We start from the raw sequence: 18,809 nt of genomic DNA, 5'->3' as shown, positions 1-18,809 counted from the left end.
CAGGTGAGAATACCAGAGTGGGTTGCCATTTCGTCCTCCAGGGGATCTTCCCAACTCAGGGATCAAATTCGCATCTCTGTGTCTCCTACACTGGCAGGCAAATTATTTTCCACTGAGCCACCTGGGAAGCCCCACCATATGTCAGCCAACTATTATGATATCTAGGCTTACTGCCTCTTGTAAAGCCACAAGATTTGATTATGAGTGCCACTATTCACTTTAGGATTTTCCATCAATCTTGAGAAATGTCTGAGCCACGCGAACCCAAAGAAGTGTATTATATAATTTTTAGGAATATATCCATGGTATATGAATGTGACTAACTCACATACCAGAGTGTATTAAGGAGCTCAAGAACCTGAGCACCTGGGTTCTGGTCTCAGCTCTATTGCGTACTTTGAAAAAAATTATGACCATTATATGGATCTCCCAATGGAAGAAGCCTAGATGGAGCATTTAGGTTTGCCTTGCTTTTTCAGTAGCGGGCCTTCAGCAGAAGGTTGGTGGATTTTTCAGTGATTGGGGGATGTGTGTGTGTGTGTGTGTGTGTGTGTGTCACGCGCACATGCATGTTCAGTTGTGTCCAACTCTGTGACCCCATGGACCGTAGCCCTCCAGGCTTCACTGGGTCTGGAATTTTCCAGGCAAGAATACTGGAGTGGGTTGCCAATATTTCCTCCTCTGGGGGATCCTCCCAACCCAGGAATTGAGTCCCCGTCTCCTGGGTCTCCCACATTAGCAGATGGATTCTTTACCACTAGCACCACCTGGGAAGCCCTCAGTAATAGCTGAAGTGAGTCAAGAGTCCAGTTCACTGTTGGCAGCTGCTTGCTAACTGGGAGTCCAGAGCCTGGAATCTTTACATGTGACAATATGCCTTTGCTAGTGACCTTCACACCCTCCTAGTTAATGATTATGATAATAATTAGAATAGCAGGCACCCTAACATGATTAAGAACAAAGATACAGAACTCTTTGCAGTTGTCTGCCGTATCTGCAAGATCATTTTTCTTCTTCTAGTAGCCCCACCCATAAAAGGGAAATTCTGAGTCAGCCAGTTCTGTTTCTGGACTTAGTTATGCAGAACTGTGATCAGGTTTAGAAAAGGTTTGAAAAAACATGGTGTAACCAACTTAGAAATGGGAAGGATTGGTTCTTGAAATAAAAAAAGATTAAGGAAGAGAAGCAGGGTGAAGAGAAGGACCAGTCATCCAGGTTCACAGAATTTTTCCCAATACTTTCATTGTGAGGGAAGGGGCCCAGTATACAAGGAAAGATGGGAGAGACACTTTTTAAGATGTTTGTGACATTAATAATTCACTTATTCAGTAACTGCCTTCTATTTTTTTTCTGAATCCTCATCACAGAGACCAGTCTATATTAAATCTCTAGTTATATTCTGCTTGTAGGTGCCAGGGCATTGCAATCAGCACTTACGGTTTTTCCCATTTCATTTTGAAATACTAAACATCTTTGAGTTTGGTATTATCATTTTAATTGAAGGAATAGGTAACTGAGGTTCACGAAGTTTAAGTGCCAGGCCTGCACTAGTTAGGGGATCCGGGCAAGATCTGAAGCTAGGTCTTTGTGGCATTTTCATTCAACAAATATTTATCAAATGCCTCCTCTGTGCCAGGACCCTAGGATGTCGCTGTGAACTAAACAACGTCCTTAATGGAGCCCACCTTCTGGTGAGAGAGACAGAAGAACAGCAAACAAGTAAATAACACCACTTCAGAGAGTGAAATAAGTTCCGAAGTAAAGACGCGGGGCTCTGCGATGCTCCATCGCTAATCCATAAGGAGTCTGGGGGCAGAAGTAAGCTCCTGCCACGGGTCATTACTTTACGGTTCAGACGGTCTTGTCCTCATCCCAGGGGCGCACTCAGAGCCGGCAGGAGCCCGGCTGGTCAGCAGGCAGTGTCCGGGCTCACCGACCTCCGCCAGGAGACACCCGAGGCCCGGCCAAGGGCAGCCAGGTAGCCGGCGGCCGGCGGACGTCGGGCCGCGGGAGGATCCTCGGAATCGACGCGCCACTGGCCACGCTCACGACCTGGGCAGTCAGGAGCCGAGTGGCCAGCCCCCGGCGACTGTTGGCCCCGCGCCGTCCCCTCCTCGAGTCCCACCGCCCCCGGTCACCCCGGCCGGGCCTCGGGACCCTTCCGTCCAAGGTGACCCCTAACCCGACCTCACGACTCTGTCGGCTTCAGGGGACTCCGACCTGACCTGTGACTCCTCTGAAGTGACTCTGGCTCTGACTCTCGACCCTCCCGCCTGAGGTGACCCTCGAGGCCTCGCTACGCGCTGAACTGCGCCCCGGCACTGACGCCACACCCGGGGAGTCTGGGCTGTCCTACCCACCCCACGGCAATTTTCTAGAAATTTCCACCCCCTCCATCTTCCCCAGGGCCTCGTCTGCCTAGCCGTGTCCTCGCCAGGTCCATGGTGGCAAAGCACCCTTCTACCGTTGGGAAAAGAGGCCCAGAACTCAACGAAAGACCGTGCTGGAGGAGAAATGGAGGATGGTCAGGAAAGCCAGAAGTCGGGCAACCACTACTTCAGCTGCCTGGAAATGCATGTGGACCACGCTATTCTCCTCACGGGTAGACCCCGCACCCAGGATCCCGCGTCGCGCGCCCCCTGCCGACCGTGTTGCGGACGCGCGGAGCACTGCGCAGGCGCGAACAGAGAGGGGCCGGGCCGGGCCGGGCCGGGCCGGGGCGGAGCTTCCCCGGGGCGGGTCCGACACCCCCGGGGGCGGGGGGCCCGCTGCGCATGCGCGAGCCGGCCGGCGCGCCCCCTGCAGGACCCGGAGCGGCCAGGTCCTCAGCCCGACGCTGGTCGCAGGCGCCACCTCCCCGCCGCGGCGGCCCAGCAGCTGTCAGCAGCGATCGCCGCCGCGAGGCAAGAGCGGAGCCGGGAGCCGAGGGCGGGCACCCAGCGAGAGGACAGCGCCGGCCGCCCGTCGCCCGGGCGCTGAGGGTTGGTGAGTGGAGCCAGGACCCGCAGCTCGCGTGCTCTGGGTCGCAGGGCTCTTGGCTTGGGGGCCACTTCTCCGCCCGGGACGCCCTCCGCCCCGCCCGCCGTCCCCCTCCCGGGTCGTGCACCCGGCCGCTCCCGCGAGCCCGCCGCGCCCCCGCCCTGCCGCCGGCCTCCGGCGCCGGCCCAGCAGGTGCATCTCCCCACAATGCCAGGCCGCCCTGACTCAGGCTGCCCCTCGGCGAGAGCTCTGGGCGTGTCCCCATCCCCGCAGGCAGCTGCCCAAAGCCGCTCCCCTTGGAGAAACTTAACCTTCCCGGAACTAGAACCTCTGCGGAATTCATTGTGCCGAGCCGAGGAGGGTGTACAGACATTTCCCACCTTAAGAGCCGCCGGCCTTCACCCGGCAGACAGTTTGAGCTCTTGCTGTTCAGCATCCCTGACCGGGGAGCGGAGGCAGGGCCGCCAAGGATGCTGCTGGCTCATCTCTCTGCAGAGATTCCCAGTGTGGGTGGGAATGCATTCTCGTATCGGAATCCGCCCTGCTCTCAAACCCTCCTTCTCAGAGCCTCAGGGTGGGGGTCCAGTGGTCCGCTCTTAGTGGTGGGAGTTGTGTGGGGAACCGAAGGAAGAGAACCTCCTGGTCTAGGTGGAAGGGCCTGCAACAGCCTCAGTGCCCATGGTCAGTCTGTATTTGGTATGAATTTGTGTTTACCTAGATATCCTCTCTTTCCTGAAGTAGGCTGTAAGCTTCATGAGGGCAAGGGCCTTCTCCTGAAAGAAGGCTTAGGTTGCATGCCTGGTGCATACTTGTCCCTCGAATGAATGCCCCTCCCCACTTCCTGGGACTTTGCCTGATTAAAGACAGTTACCTGCTAGGGTTATTTCTGTTTGCTTCCCCCTCTGCCTCCTGAGCTGTGAGCTCCCTGAAGGCACGGAATGGCTCTTGTTGGGGCTTGTGCTCCTAGCACATAGCCAGCACTTTGGCACATGTCAGGCACTCCAGGAACGCTTGTTGAAGGAGTGGATGAGATCCCAGAGCAGTGTGGAGACCCAGGCAGGTGAGGTGCAGGAAGAGTTAGGTTATCTCCTGAGCAGATGCATCATTTGATTCAAAACACTTTGATGCTGCTTTTTTTAATATTAAGGATGTTTTCCTTTAGAATGTTAAGGTCGTTGGAAAAGTAAAAGAAAGGGAAAACAGGTAAAAATTGATGTCATGGGAATTCCCCCACCCTTTTTAACTTCTCAGGGTGTTGTTTTGTTTTAATTGAACAGTTGCTTACTATGTTCAACAAACAGGATGACATCATCCCTTCGCTAATGTTATCGATCACCATTCTGATGAAACAGCATTTTGGAACAAGAGAGGGAATTCACGTTGTTTTATTTTTTTTAAGTCACTAGCTTTCCACAGTGTATATACTAGGAAGTCTCATGGGAACCTGTTTTGACTTAGTCTCAACTGGGAAGGCCCAGGTAAGACTCCCTAATTGGCAGTTTCTTCTCCAGCCCTGCTTCCTGAAACAACAGTAGACTCTTCTTCTCTTGAGGCTTTTGGGGGTATGGGGGGAGCAGGGCAGTCTAGAATTCTGGGGAGAGTGATGGGCAAGACTCTGTGCACGACTGGGGACCTTGGGATAGAGCTAAAGAAATTACTTATTCCCAAGTAACTGACCTCAGACAGAATGAGATAAGTGCCACACAGGACATTCAGAAAAGCTGCTGCAAGTGTGCAGAGGTCGAGGGATAGCTTTTGACAAGAACAGACGGTCTCATCCCTGGCTACAGATTAGAATCACCTGGGAAAGAGTCCCAGTCCCAAACCACAGCCCAGAATCTCCAGGGGTGGGCCTCAGGCATCAGTTTCTATCTTAAAGCACTCTAGAAAGTTCCATCATGCAGCCAAGATGAACCCGCAAACCAGTCAGGGTTGTCAGTGGTGGCTGCACAAAGGGGCAAGGACTAGGCTGGGAAATAATAAGAAGGATTTCAGAAAGCAGAGGCTGGAATAGTGGATGATACTCCAAGCTGACAAAAATCACAGAAGGCCTATGCCCTACCCCCAGGAAAGTGTTAAGCTATGTCCGTCCCTGTCCTGGGAGACTTGGGCAGTGCCTGTCCCCCTGCCTTACTGAGTCGTCAGCCACATTTGGAGAGATCTGGAGTCGATGGGCAGAGAAGCACTGTTGCAGGAGCTAATGAGCTTGCTGCCTTGTTTGTTACAGAAGATCCATGGTTACCTCTCTCTGCGGACGCTCAATTGCCTCGTTACCTCGTTTCCTATGCCTCGAGAGGCAGAAGGCTAGTGGGGCGGCAAAGCAGACCGAGGCTACAGCCAGGGTTAAGAGAGTAGGCAATGGCATAGACTTTGTGGGACTCTCTCCTTGTAGCCTCCTCTGGGCCACACCTTTGGTTTAAAAATATACCCCATCACCTGTTGCTGGGAGCTTCAGTGCAAACTCAGAGCCGTGTGGTTCTGAGGAGCCTGCCACCACCGATCATGGCACTGAGTGGGAGGGTCACCAACTGGGTCTCCATCCGGCATCCAGGTGACCCTGCCCTTGAAGCATGGCCTTGAACCTCGCCTTGCAGGGCCTGGGGGGCCATGACCACGTCTTGCAGATTTGTTCCCATCTTATCCACAGAAGGGCCAGTTGTGTGAATAAGTTGTTCAGAAGCTCTTTTCCAGGGCATTGCTGTATGTAAGAGAACTGGAGCATGCACCACCATGTATTTTATTTGTTTATTAGAAAATATAACCATGTGGGCACTTCCCCGGTGACTGAGTGGTTAAGACTCCACAGGGTCATGAGTTTGATCCCTTGTCAAGGAACTGAGATCCCGCATGCTGTGCAGTGGCAGAGCCAAAAAAGAGGTAAATAAATAAAATTTTAGAAGATAGCCATATGCTCCTGTCCTGAATATCATGGACATAGAAGCATGTACAAGTACAGACCTTTTAAATGAATGAGAGGCAAAGTGAACATGATTAATTTTTTCAGTAGTGCGAAATCTATTGCACAGATGTGTGTTGTTCTTAAAAGAGAGCCAGGTGATCAAGTCTACATCCCATTTATGAACTCTTGGTGAGGCCTGAGCCCAGCATCTGAAAGTCTGGTTCTGAGTTCTCTGTGTGTCAGTTCCTGGTTTTCTAGCGGTCCACAGTGAACTTCAGGAAGGCACGCAGACTGTGCTATGCGCCCGATACTTGCTTTTCAATCCCAGCCGCCAATTATGCCAGAGCTCTTGATGAATCTGGGCTGGTGAGTGTTCAGGGGCTCTCAGGTGTGGGGTAGACATTCTGGTTCCCAAAACTTTTGCTGTTGAGGTGCAAGTGTTCACGTGGATGGTGCTCTTGCCTTCATCTGTGGCAATACTGTCACGCGCTGGTGTAAACATCCCCAGACATCTGTGTTCATAAACGCTCTGTTCTCAGCACAGGTTATTTTGAAAAGCTGTAACTCACGCATTTTCACCTTTTCCTTGAAGGGATAGATTTGAGTGCATTGGCTTAAAACCAGTAAAGTAACTGACAGTCTGCTGCACTCATTTGTCACTAGAGAAAAAAGAAAAAGATTTCCACGTTTGAAACTTCTCATGAAAGAAAATGTATATTTCCTTCTTAAGTTCTAAGTGCTCATGATAGACGCTCACCAAAGCACTGCAAAGTATCATAAAGCTTTGGCTCTTTAAGGGTCTGCTTACAGCCACAATATCCCGAAGTGTGTAAACTCCAACACACCTGAGAGGCGTCAAGTGAGCCAGCGGGCGAGGGCCCATTATCACCCCGCGTCAAGAGCCCCTCCTCCACCAGGGAGCCACAGCCACTGACACACAGACCAGCAAGAGTGCCAGGGCGCATCTGTGTATTAAATATTAGTAAAACCAAATTTTTCCTCATTTCTGAAGTAGAATTTCTCGCCATTCCTTTACTCCAGATTGTCTTTCCCATCACGCTTGAAGACCAACAGTGGGGTTCACTGGTGGGAACCATCCTCTATATACACATGCCTACTGTTTTCAGTCTGATTTTTTTTATGTTGCTTGTTGGTATTGGGATATTCACCTGCGGAATCCACTGAATCAGGTATTTTCACAATTTAAAAGATCATGTACTGGGTAAAAGGTTAAGCAAACCAGAACACCTTTGAGCGGACTTACAGCACTTCTGGATGCCCCTCTACCTGCTTCCCGTCCCCACCCAGATTCCACCCCAGGGCCCTTCTTGGCAAAGCGTCCCAAGGCCTTGGTTGACTCCCCTTCCGTTTCAGTCCCTACCGCTCCTCCCCCACCAATCAGAGTTACTTTCTGTTCCCCACACACACTCTAATTTCTCCAGAATCCTATAATACCCTCCCCACCCCAAGGAAACTGGTCTCCTGTGTAACCTCCGGCAAGCCTTCCCAGAGCCACACACTCACTCACGCACACACACTCACACACGCACACACAAAATCTGGAATGCCCTCCCCACCCCAAGGAAAAAGAAACCTGATGCTGGTCTCCTGTGTAAACCTCCTGTGAGCCTTCCCAGAGCCACACACACACACACACAGCCACACACACACACACAGAATCCGGAGCTCCTCCAGAATCTCTTAATGTTTCACTTGGCTTCAGCTGTAGCAATCATAGGTGGCGCTAGTGGTAAAGAACCTGCCTGCCAATGCAGGAGATGCAAGAGACGTGGGTTCTATCCCTGGGTTGGGAAGATCCTCTGGAGGAGGGCATGGCAACCCACTTCAATATTCTTGCCTGGAAAATTCCACAGACAGAGAAACCTGGTGGGCTATATATAGTCCATGGGGTGCAAAAGAGTTGAACACAACTTTTCAGAACACAGTCTGAAGCAACTCAGCATGTAGCGATTACAGTCCATGCGAGCATTTGCAGACTGTTAACTCCTTGGATTAAGAACACTGAATTTCATTTCCGAATCCTTAGTACCTGATGTAAGTGCCCACCACACATAAGCACTTGGCAAATGTTTGCTGGATGAGTAAATGCTTTTTCGCTTTGTATATCTTGCAAGGCCACAGGCTCCGCCAGCACATAGTTAAGTACTCTTGTGCCTTCCTCAGTGGGTACACACATAGGCTTAAAACACTGACTGTTGTGGGCTCCCTGTGTCCATCAGGAAATGCTTTCCTAGCTGAGGTGGGTCCTTGCCCACCTTGGTCCTCAGGAAAAGTGCCAAGACCCAGCCAACGTCACCAACAAGGCCATCACTCTCTGTTCTGTGCCTGTGGTCAGGGGGAAGAGCCGTGACTGTCTGCTGTCCATGACGGGGGCATCTCACGCCTTGGCCTTGCTGAGACCCCTCCCCCCCAGCCATGCCCCCCTCCATGCCTGTGCAGACTTGGCTTCCGTGGAAGGAGAGGTGCCAAGCTTGGGACATATCAGAACATGTGATGGAATGCTGTGTGTCTGGCCCCAGGGGCCTGTCCACTTCTTGCTGACCTTGAGGCCTGCTTGGCAGTGACCTTTTCCAGAAGTGTTTTGTTGTTGTTGTTGTTGTTTAGTGGCTAAGTTGTGTCCGACTCTTCATGACTCCATGGACTGTAGCCCGCCAGGCTCCTCCGTCCGTGGGATTTCCCAGGCAAGAATACCTCCCACCATTCTATTCTGTGTATGCAGAAATAAAAGCTTCTTTTGCTTGGATGCATAGAAACTGGAGGACATATTCAAGCCCATAGTGAAAAAGCCCCCAAATCAGGAAGGGAGGTGTCAGGACTCAGCACGTGCTGGGGCACACCCGACACAGTGCTCCCAAACTGGGAGCATGGTTTTCAGAGGGACCTGGTGCACCCTCGAGAGCATGCTCAGGAGTGAGCAGCCCATGGCGGCACTCACTCTGAACCAGCTCAATTGCTCACCTGAAAAGCAAACACTGAAATAGTCAGTGATTTGTGTAACATTTAATATTTTAACAGTAAGCAAACAAGCCTTTCCACGGTAGAAAGAGCTTTCCCTTTCTTTGCTGGCTCCGTCCCGGGAGGTGTAAAGTGAGCCCAGTGAGAAGTCCTCAGACGCTCTTGAGGGGCTCTGCGAGCCGAGCCTGGAGTGGACCCACCTGGGCTGGCTCTGGATCCCAGCGCTGCCCCCACCCCCACCCCCTCACCCCCGCCACTTCTGGGAGACTCTGAGTGCTGGGGCCTCAAGTGTTTTGAGGAACTTGAACTTCCTTTCCTCGTGTACATTTGCTTTCGTAACCAGAAAACTTCCCAGATTTTGTAATTCTGGGAATCTTCTCCTTTAAATTCCTTTTCCTCTCAGACAGAGCAGACTGCTGGTCTGGCATTCAGGGAGACTTCAGACAGAGCCAGGCCAGCACAGAGCCCTGTGGGGGGATAGGAGTGCACACGATGGGACGCCCCTGGTGGTCCAGTGCTAGGACTCTGCGCTCCCAAGGCAGGGGGACCGGGTTCAGTACCTGGTCAGGGAGCTAGATCCCACGGCTGAAACTAAAAAAGATCCACATGCTGCGACTAAGGCCCGGTACAGCCAAACATATTAATTAAAAAAATATATATATATGATGTCTGTTACGGTAGTGAGGCTCCAGGGATATGCTTTCTTTTTGATTTCTAGTATTAGGTTCTGGGAGAAATATGTACAGATTTTATAGTGGTGTTTGCTGCTTTTAGGGTACACAGGACTGTAGGGGTTCCGCGGTAAAAACAGACCAAGAGGGTGGGATCCTTGCTGTGTGATCCTACGACAGTCGCTTCCTCCTCATCTGAGAAAGGAGGAGGGTACCAGAGCCAGGGCTGGGTTAGGAAGTTCTGAAATATGAAAGAATAGAAAAGGAAAGTCTCTCATGGTTTGTGGTGCTAGGAGAAAGAACACAGTGCCTCTCCAGCGTTCTCGGTTTCTGGGAACCGTGTTTCTTTGATAGTATTTGGTTCTGCTGAAGTAAACCTGCTTGAGAGATCTCTTTTGCACTTTGATTTTCTAACTCAGTGAGAGGTGTTTTACGATTATTTAATTATGCCCTGGCGCCTCCCGCCCCTACATTTGCCCAAAGATGCCAGAGCGTCATGCCAGCGAGCCCCGGGCCCCGCCCGATGTCCCATGAGACGTCCTGCTCCAAGGTCAGCCCCCTGCACTCCAGAGGCCTGCCAGCCCCACCCCAGAGCCGTCCGTGCGGGGCCACCTCCTTTCAGCCAGACCTCCTGTAGCTCCAGAGGACAGCCTCGACCAGCAGCTGCTGCCGGGACTCAGGTCAGTTCCCCAGCACCGTTGTCCGAGGTTGTTCTCATGGGAAGTTGGCTGTCTCTCTGCCTTCCCAGCCCCCTGCGCCTGGAGAAGTGCGATTAAACCTGGGGATGTGTCCTTTCTTGGCCAGACCTTTCCAGAAAAGGAAGTCATCAACTCCTCTGTCCAGAAGACGTCTTTGAACTGTGACCCTTTCACCCTCCCTTCTTGGTCAAGGAGCGATCGTCTTGGCCACACCAGGCGCCCGTCAGCCAGCCGTGCGGATGACCAGCCCCCGTGGAGGCACCCCTTCCCCATCTTAGCCTGAACCAGTTCTCGAAACTGTTCGAAGACCACAGGCCTTCGTGGGTAACACTAAGCGACTACTCTTTTATCAGTGGTCTATGACAGACAGGTTTTCCAGCTTGTTAATTCTAAAAGAATTCGGATGACTTACTAAGTTGCTGCTTAATAGCTCTTCGTACTATTTTAGCTTTAATCGCTTCACATTTTAATTGTGCAGTTAATGAAAAGCCATATTTTAAGTTAATTTGTAAATAACTTCTCGCAGTTGTGTTTTTGTGTTTTCTTTTAATATTTATTGAGTGTCCTTTAAAGCATGCATTTGGAGGAACTGCCGTTAGACAGATACAGACAGCCACATTTTTTTTTAAAGCAAGAGTTTAAATTAAAAATGAACTTTCCTGAAAATGATTTTCAACTAACTGGAGACAGAAGTAAAACTGGCTGTTTCAGAAAACAAACGAGCTCTCGCTCCATGAGCACTGGGTCTGGAGGCGGGTTCTCTGGGCTATAGTATTGGAGCAGGTTAACTAGGAAAGGATTTTCCAGCCATTTGTCCGAGTCTCCCTCACGTTCTGACCTACCTGATGGACGCTGTTGGGTCCGTGTGAGTGTGGGGCCGGCTGGTCGCACGCAGGACTCTTCCTGTGAGTCACAGGCACTTCTCCCCACAGGCAGGACCAGGAGCTGTGAAGGGCCCCTCTCCGCTCCAGCTGCATCCTTGGCGTGGACAGTGACCAGGCGCTCTCGGGTCGCCCTCCTCCGCTGCCCTCACCGTCCACCTTGGGTCCAGCCTCGGCCTTCATGCCCACGGCTTCTGGAACCACGTGCTTCTAGCTGCGGGCATCCTGGGGCCTTTCTGAGCTCCTCCGACCCCCTCCTTCTCTAGAGGTTGGTGTGGCTCCGTGTCTCTGCTTCTCACAGTGCAGTCTCAGAAGGTGGATCTCCCTCAATCCAGGGAGAGCTTGATAAGCCTCTGCTCTTATTTCCACTGTCACTGTGTTTGGTGATCCATCTCACATCAGATTCTCCCAGCTCCGTGTGCTGGATTTAAATTAGAACATTCGGGGTGGGATGGGGTTGGGATGGGAGGAGGTTCGAGAGGGAGGGGACATAGGTATACTTACGGCTGATTGACGATTTTGTTCAGCAGGAAGCACCATGACGTTGTAAGTCAGTTATCCTCCAATTACAAAAATATCAACTTTCACAAATGACCTAGAGTAGGTTCTCTCTAGAGGAAAATGATCAGTGTTGTCAGGTGGAGGCCCGCAGGCCACTGCTCACAGTTGAAGCAGGAAAAACTGGTCCTTAGTGCTCCAGGCGGGAGAGCACGCACCCTCCAGCCACCTGTGTGTCCTTCAGTGTCTGCTCCCGGGTCAGGGCCCTCTCTGCTCCCCCACAGCCCTCTCCAGCTCTCAGACATCAGCCCACAGCCAGGACTCTGAGCTGACTTTGCTTTTACTGTCCTAGGGTGGTGGAGAGTAAAGTGTCAGGGCCGGGCTTGCATCAGCCTGAGTTTCTGCCAAGAAACTGCACATTCAGGGACTTCCCTGGTGGTCCACTGGCTCAGACTCTGCGTTCCCAATGCAGGGGGCCCAGGTTCGATCCCTGGTCAGGAAACTAGATCCTGTATGCCACAACTGAGATCCAGCAGATCCACATAAATTAAAAAGAAAAAGAAACAGCGCATTCACATGAACTGCAAAGAACGTGTGAATAGCGTTCATCATGATTGCCACTCTGGTGGTCACGGTGCATCTGGTTCCAGAAGAAACCAAGTCAGCTTCCTAACAGTGCATGTGTTCCTGGAACTCACAGAATAGGACAGAATAGACCTGGCGCCTTCTCCTCCGGGAGCTGGTCTGAGTCAGGCTGGGACACAAGCAGGTGCTGAGGGCCTGTGTCTCAAGACCGGACTGTCCCCCCCACCTCCCACCTTCCACCAACACCATTCTCGTCTCACATTCACCCTGACCCTGTCTTTGGTCCACGACTAGCAGCCCCTCCAGCGAGGATGGCAGTGCTCAGGCAGCTGGCGCTGCTGCTCTGGAAGAACTATACTCTACAGGTGGGTCCGGCTCTGTGGGTACTGAGGAGTGGGGGGCAAGGGGCCTCGTGGAGGGGCATCGGTGGGAGGGGCTGCGGGGCCCTCCGCCTCCAGCTGAGGGGGTGGTGAGGGGCCTGGTGGAGGGGCATCAGTGGAAGGGGCTTTGGTGCCCCCTTACCCCGCGGTCCCGTCTCTCCCCAGAAGCGGAAGGTGCTGGTGACCCTCTTGGAGCTCTTTCTGCCCCTGCTGTTCTCTGGGATCCTGATCTGGCTCCGCCTGAAGATCCAGTCAGAGAACGTGCCCAATGCCACCCTCTACCCCAGCCAGTCCATCCGAGAGCTGCCCCTCTTCTTCAGCTTCCCTCCCCCGGGGGCCACCTGGGAGCTGGCCTACATCCCATCCCAAAGTGAGGCTGTGCGCACAGTGGTGGAGAACGTGCAGAGGTCGCTGGTGATCAACCTGCGAGGTGCGGTGTCTGGGGGATGGGGGGCGGGGGACCGTAGCGCTGCTAGGCTCAGGCCTCAGGGCAGGGCTGGTGGTGCAGGAGCTGGGCAGTGGTCGGGTGGACCCTGCCATCCCCATCATGGCTGCACTGCCCGAATCCCTCGGCCGTGTGGAGTCTCAGTGTAGCAGGAACCAGGGTCGTGAGGGTCACGCGAAGGAACGTGCATGACGGTTTGCAGTCCCCAGCTGTTCTAGTGGGGAAGGCATCCACATACCCCAGCGCAGTTCTTTATCACGAGGGCGAGGCGTGTTTCCAGAGCCCAGTGCCAGGGACCTCTCCTGGGATGTGGTTTTGCGAGGGCGGCTCTGACAAAGGTCAGCAGGAAGCCCACTAAGGGACACCCCCATGAAGCGTGCAGCTGCCCTGGCTGGGTCTGTGCTCTGGGAACAGAGTATCTCCCCTTTTCTCTCGCTCTTGGTTTGGGCACTGCCCTCCCTTGATCTGTACAGTCCAGTGCACCCAGGAAGGGTTCTGCTTCCTCCCTGGGGGATTTAGAGTCAAATCCTTCACGTGAAACGGGGTCTGGATGAGAGAGATCCCCGAACAAACTATACGTTCACACCCCCTTGAGTTTAAAGAGCCCACTGTTATGGTTCTGAGAGAGAGGCTGATGCGGACTGCAGAATTCAGGGCAGGGTGGCCGCCCCCAGAGAGGGGCCGGTGACCACTCAGTGCTGCTGCTGGCCCAGCTCCGGTTCTCAGCTTCCAGAAGCCCAGGGCCCGCTTGGATCGCGAGGTTCTGCCGGTCTTCACCGCAGCCCGTCTCTACCAGAAACAAAAGCCTCCTCGAGTCTTAGGAGAGGTTTACAAAGGGCTTGAAAAACTTGAGAGTTTTAGTCCTTGATCTGAAGGTGCAGTTTTTTCAAGCAGAGCAGGCGATTGGGCAACTCCAGGCGCCCCTTCTCCCCATAGCTCGTGGCTTCGCCTCCGAGAAGGACTTCGAGGACTACATCAGATACGACAACCGCTCTGCCAACGTGCTGGCCGCCCTGGTGTTCGAGCACACCTTCAACCACAGCCGGGACCCCCTGCCGCTGGCGGTGAGGACCCCAGCCCTAAGGAGCCCAGCTGCTTCTCCAGGAGCCAGGCTGCCGGTAGCCACAGCCCCCTCCCCACCCGCAGACGCTCTGCCTGCCTGGGAACAAATGTGACTGTCCCCTGGATCCAGAAGTTTTAGAAGCCTCGCCTGCCTGAGGACAGTGGCTGTAGACCGTCGCTGTGACCCCTCTGTCCCATTACTCTGTAAAAGGCATTACTGATCTCCTGGGACAGAATCAAATAGGACAAGTAGGAAAGTCACAGATACTTGGAACTTGGTGTCCCGTGGCATTAGAACTTCAGTCACACATTTAAACAAAAAGTAAGGTTTTCTGGTTCCCCCGCTGGCATTAATGCTGGGAAGCCGTCGGGTCCCCAGCCTTACGCTGGAGGCCTGCTGGTCAGCAGTGATGCATCACAGGTGGAGTTCCCGTTGGTGACGCAGAGGAGGGTGGTGATGGGTGGTGCAGAGACGCCCCCGGGCTCCCTGTGCCCCAGCAGGACCACTCCCTTCCACCCCCTGAGACCCAGACCTTGGGGGGGCAGTGCTGAGATCACAGTAACGAGGGTCCCCCAGCACCCCCACACTGTACGTGGACGTTTGCTCCTCTTGCCAGACCCCTCATAGCACTTGGTTTCCTCTTTACTTCTGCAGGTGAAATACCACTTACGCTTCAGTTACACGCGAAGAAACTACATGTGGACTCAGACAGGTTCCTTTTTCCTGAAAGAGACAGAGGGATGGCACACCACTTCCCTTTTTCCACTCTTCCCAAACCCAGGACCCAGGGAACCCACGTCCCCTGACGGCGGAGAACCTGGTGAGGAGCACTTTCAAGGGGCCGCCTCCCCTCCCTGGGTGCTGGCTGGTGACAGTCACATGGGGGAACCCACTCTGCATTTCTTTGGAGGAAGGTTTTTTAATAATCTTACTTATTTGTTTCTTTATGGCTGTGCTGGGTCCTCATTGCTGTGTGGCCCTTCCTCTAGTTGCGGCGATCAGGGGCTGCCCTTCCTTGCTGCCCAGGCTTCTCGTGGCGGTGGCTTCTCCTGTTGCAGAGCACAGACTCTAGGCTCCCGGGCTTCAGCAGTCGCTGCTTCCGGACTCTAGAGCACAGGATCAGGGGTTTGGTGCCCGGGCTTAGCTCTGTGGCGTGTGAGAGCTTCCCAGATCAGGGATGGAACCTGTGTCTCCTGCACTGGCAGGTGGATTCTGTACCACTGAGCCACCAGGGAAGCCCTGGAAGAAGATTTTAATGAATATTAGATCTTCTTTGCAGAAGAAGGGGAGCTTCCCAGGTGGCACTAGTGGTAAAGAACCCGCCTGCCAATGCAGGTAACATAAGAGACACGGGTTCCATCCCTGGGTCAGGAGGATCCCCTGGAGGAGGGGTACAGCAACCCACTCCAGTATTCTTGCCTGGAGAATCCCATGGCCAGAGCAGCCTGGCGGGCTACAGTCCATGGAGTCACAAAGAGTAGGACACAACTGAAGTGACTTAGCATGCACGCAGTAGAAGGAAGACATCCAGTAAGCCTGGATTCTGAGAGAGCAAAATAATCTTTAAAAACACCTAAGGCATGGTCTCTTGAATAAAGTTTTTCTGTTTCATTTTTAAGGAGCTTCAATGTGCACGGGGTCTTCAGGGCTTGGGTCCGCGTTTCCCTTCTCTCCTGCCCTTCTCTATGTACAGTTCTGTAGGCTTTGTAAGCTCTCTGCTCCTTGTGTAATTGTCCGTGACCTCGAGTCAGTGGAGTGTTTGCAGAACTCAGATCTCGGCTCTTTGTCCCATCAGGGTGTGTGTTGGTCTGTCCCGTGTAACTCGGGCATGTAGTTGGCTTGTTTGTCTCCTGTGACCATGGTACCATCTTAAAACTGAGTTTCTGGGCTCCAGGACTACGCTTTGCCCTCAGGCCAAGACCTCCAGGCAGCATCCTAGGTGTTTCAAAGAATGCAGAATTCCTAATTCCCAGGTCTGCAAGAGGCAGAACTTGTTAGAGAGTCTGATGAAAAGACCCAGGAATGTCCCTAAACAGAGCCCAGGACTGCAGGAGGCAGCCAGCCTCTGGAGATGCATTTCAGAGGCCAGGGCCCTGTCACCAGGCTAAAGTTCCAGGGAAAATGTTTAAATCTGAAAGTGGAACTGGGACAAGCAAGGCAGGGTGAAGTGTGTAAGGGCCCACAGTAGACCCCCGGGCAGGTCCTGGACTGGGAGGAGAAACCGTGTCCGCTGCCACGCCCACTGCCTATGGCCCGCGGCAGGAAACACTGGCTAGGGTGACCCAGGGCAGGGCTGTCCCTCCTGTTTGTGGGGACAATTTCCTAAGCTTGGAAACAATAGAGGAAACAGTTCCCCAAGGAAAAGCGTGACAGATTTCACTGTGTACAAATTTGAAATTTGCTTAAAAAAAAAAACGAAAAGATAGAACAGTGATTTTAAAACAAGAGACTGGGAAAACACTGCAGCAAATGATGAAGGGTGAATGCTTCCTGTGTCATAACTCCTTAGTCCAAATCAGCTTAAAAAACCCTCGAAGACCCCGAGAGGCGTGGAAAGGACATGAACCTGGCACACAGCAGCTAACCCCCGCCATGAATTAGGCCAGGGTTGTCCCCAAGCCCACCCCCAAGTGTCCATGCCTTAAGACCCATGATCCCTGATAAAGACACAGCCCCTGGAATAGCCTGAAAGAAGGAGAAAATCCAGATACACAAAGATGTTTCCCACAGCATTATTTACGATCATTAAAATTTCAGCTGTGGGGCTGTGATTGATCACAGAGGGTAGCTGCTCGTCGGTGTTGAGCAACCACAGAGGTTGTGGTGGTGAAGACCCCGTGGCAGCATGCATGGCCTCGTGGGGGAACCACATGTGAGCAGGAGTCAGGCAGGGTGTTTCCTGGGGGAGGTGGCGTGCAGCCAGACAGACACTGGCTCTCGGGCCAGGAGACCAGGGTCCCACTTGGCTGTGGCCCCTCCTGCTCGGCGTGGGCTCCACACCTGGGTCTCAGTGGCCCTGTGTGTCCCATGAAGACAGTGTTGCCTATTCTGCAGGGTCTTCGTGAAGACAAGAACTAAACCGCCACCCCACACAGCGAGGGGTACCGTTCACTGGGCGCCTGCTGTTATCACAGCCATGAAACCACTTTTAAGGGAGATGGCAGACTTGATGGCCTTGTGCTGGGGGTGGGCATAGAATTGCTTTTCTGTTTTCTAGAGTCAGCTGACAGTTCAGTGTCGGAGGACTTTAGGTGTTCTAAACGTCACTCACTATTTTAAGGACAAGGATGCCGCGCCACCCAGGCCTGCACCCCGTGTCCCCCAGGGCTTGGACCTCAGGGACCCAGGCCTTCCTTCTGAGGCTGTGCCCACACTTCTGTAGACTCAGCCCCTAGCAGGCCTTGCTCTGGACTGGAATATGTATCCTCCCTCTCTTTTTCACTGTAAAAGTTTTATCACGGACGCTTATGAGGAGTCAAACAGGGCCGGCAGAGAGGAATCACAGAGCACACAGAGATGTGTAGTGCTGGCCTCTGGTCTGTGGATCCCGCCTCCCTGTGAGATGGGAATGAACACTGCTGATCAGCTAGTCTCAAGGGAGCGAGACTATTGTCGATTATCTCAATAGGTCCTTAAAAGCAGGCAAGGGAGGCAGAAGAGAGACAGAAAAAGATGTGATGATGCGGAGGCCAGTCAGAGATGCTGCCTGACCGGCTGGGAAGGTCAAGGGCGGGCTCAGGAGCCAGAGAGGGGTGAGCAGCCCCTGCACACGGCAGGCCTGCAGGAGATCTCAGCCTGTCACTAGCTCAATGCCCGCAGCACTCCGAGCGCCCGCACCGGGATGTGACATCCCCCACGCATGTCAGCCCCACGAGCCAGAATGCCCTCTGCCCCCTCACGCAGGTTATATCCGTGAGGGCTTCCTGGCCGTGCAGCATGCAGTGGACAGGGCCATCATGCATTACCATGCCAACGCCTCCGCGCACCAGCTGTTCGAGAAGCTCACTGTGATCGCCAAGCGGTTCCCTTACCCGCCTTTCATCTCCGACCCCTTCCTGGTCGCCATCCAGTACCAGCTTCCACTGCTGCTCATGCTGAGCTTCACCTACACCTCCCTCAGCATCATCCGGGCCATCGTGCAGGAGAAGGAGAAGAAGCTGAAGGTAACCCTTCCGTGTCTGCTTGGAGGGACCCTGGGTTTAGGCTCTGTGCGGCCGCAGGTCGTCCTGTCCTGAGTCCTGCTGTCCGGCCTGGGCAGCTGCTGGGCACTGAGGTCACCAGAGCAGCTGGGCATGAGGCTGATGTCCACAAGGTTCAGCCCATCTTGGGCTTCTCTGCAATCAAGCCTGGTCCATCCAGATTTTTACCACCCTGATAAAGCACCATAGTTCATGTGCTGTACACTGAAGACAACCTGATGGCTCAGACAAGAAAGAATCTGCCTGCAATGCAGGAGATCTGGGTTCGATTCCTGGGTCGGGAAGATCCCCTGGAGAAGGGCATGGCTACCCACTCCAGTATTCTTGCCTGGAGAATTCCGTCGACAGAGGAGTCTGGCGGGCTGTCTTCTATGGGGTTGCAAAGAGTTGGAACTGACTGAACGACTAACACTTTTTTACTTTTCATGCTAAAGACTGAATATTGAAAAGACAGTGTTCTGAAAACATCAGGTTAAGTAAAACGCATCATTGAAACTAATCTTGGTTAAGTAAAACGCATCATTGAAACTAATCT

General features: G+C 53.2%; 1 protein-coding gene across 6 annotated transcripts in view; it reads left to right on the top strand.

Annotated features, from left to right (window-relative positions):
- The first annotated feature begins 2,815 nt into the window (after window positions 1-2,815).
- ABCA3 (ATP binding cassette subfamily A member 3) overlaps window positions 2,816-18,809 on the top strand; it is a 40,715-nt gene continuing 24,721 nt past the window's right edge. For 3 of the 6 annotated variants that reach the window (XM_065924083.1, XM_065924084.1, XM_065924079.1), the window contains exons 1-9: window positions 2,816-2,985; window positions 10,009-10,205; window positions 10,330-10,547; window positions 11,156-11,372; window positions 12,482-12,552; window positions 12,733-12,997; window positions 13,949-14,076; window positions 14,730-14,895; window positions 17,979-18,238. In XM_065924083.1, the coding sequence (XP_065780155.1) occupies window positions 12,499-12,552; window positions 12,733-12,997; window positions 13,949-14,076; window positions 14,730-14,895; window positions 17,979-18,238 (873 nt within the window). In that variant the 5' untranslated portion in view covers window positions 2,816-2,985; window positions 10,009-10,205; window positions 10,330-10,547; window positions 11,156-11,372; window positions 12,482-12,498. Of the gene's footprint in view, window positions 2,986-9,319; window positions 9,480-10,008; window positions 10,206-10,329; window positions 10,548-11,155; window positions 11,373-12,481; window positions 12,553-12,732; window positions 12,998-13,948; window positions 14,077-14,729; window positions 14,896-17,978; window positions 18,239-18,809 lie in introns of those variants that run through there. The other 3 variants (XM_065924080.1, XM_065924082.1, XM_065924081.1) reach the window with 3 other exon arrangements.

Source organism: Muntiacus reevesi, chromosome 2 (assembly GCF_963930625.1).
Source record: "Muntiacus reevesi chromosome 2, mMunRee1.1, whole genome shotgun sequence".
Lineage (NCBI taxonomy): Eukaryota > Metazoa > Chordata > Mammalia > Artiodactyla > Cervidae > Muntiacus > Muntiacus reevesi.
The sequence above is the reverse complement of the archived record's forward strand: the minus strand, read 5'-3'. Positions and strand labels throughout refer to the sequence as shown.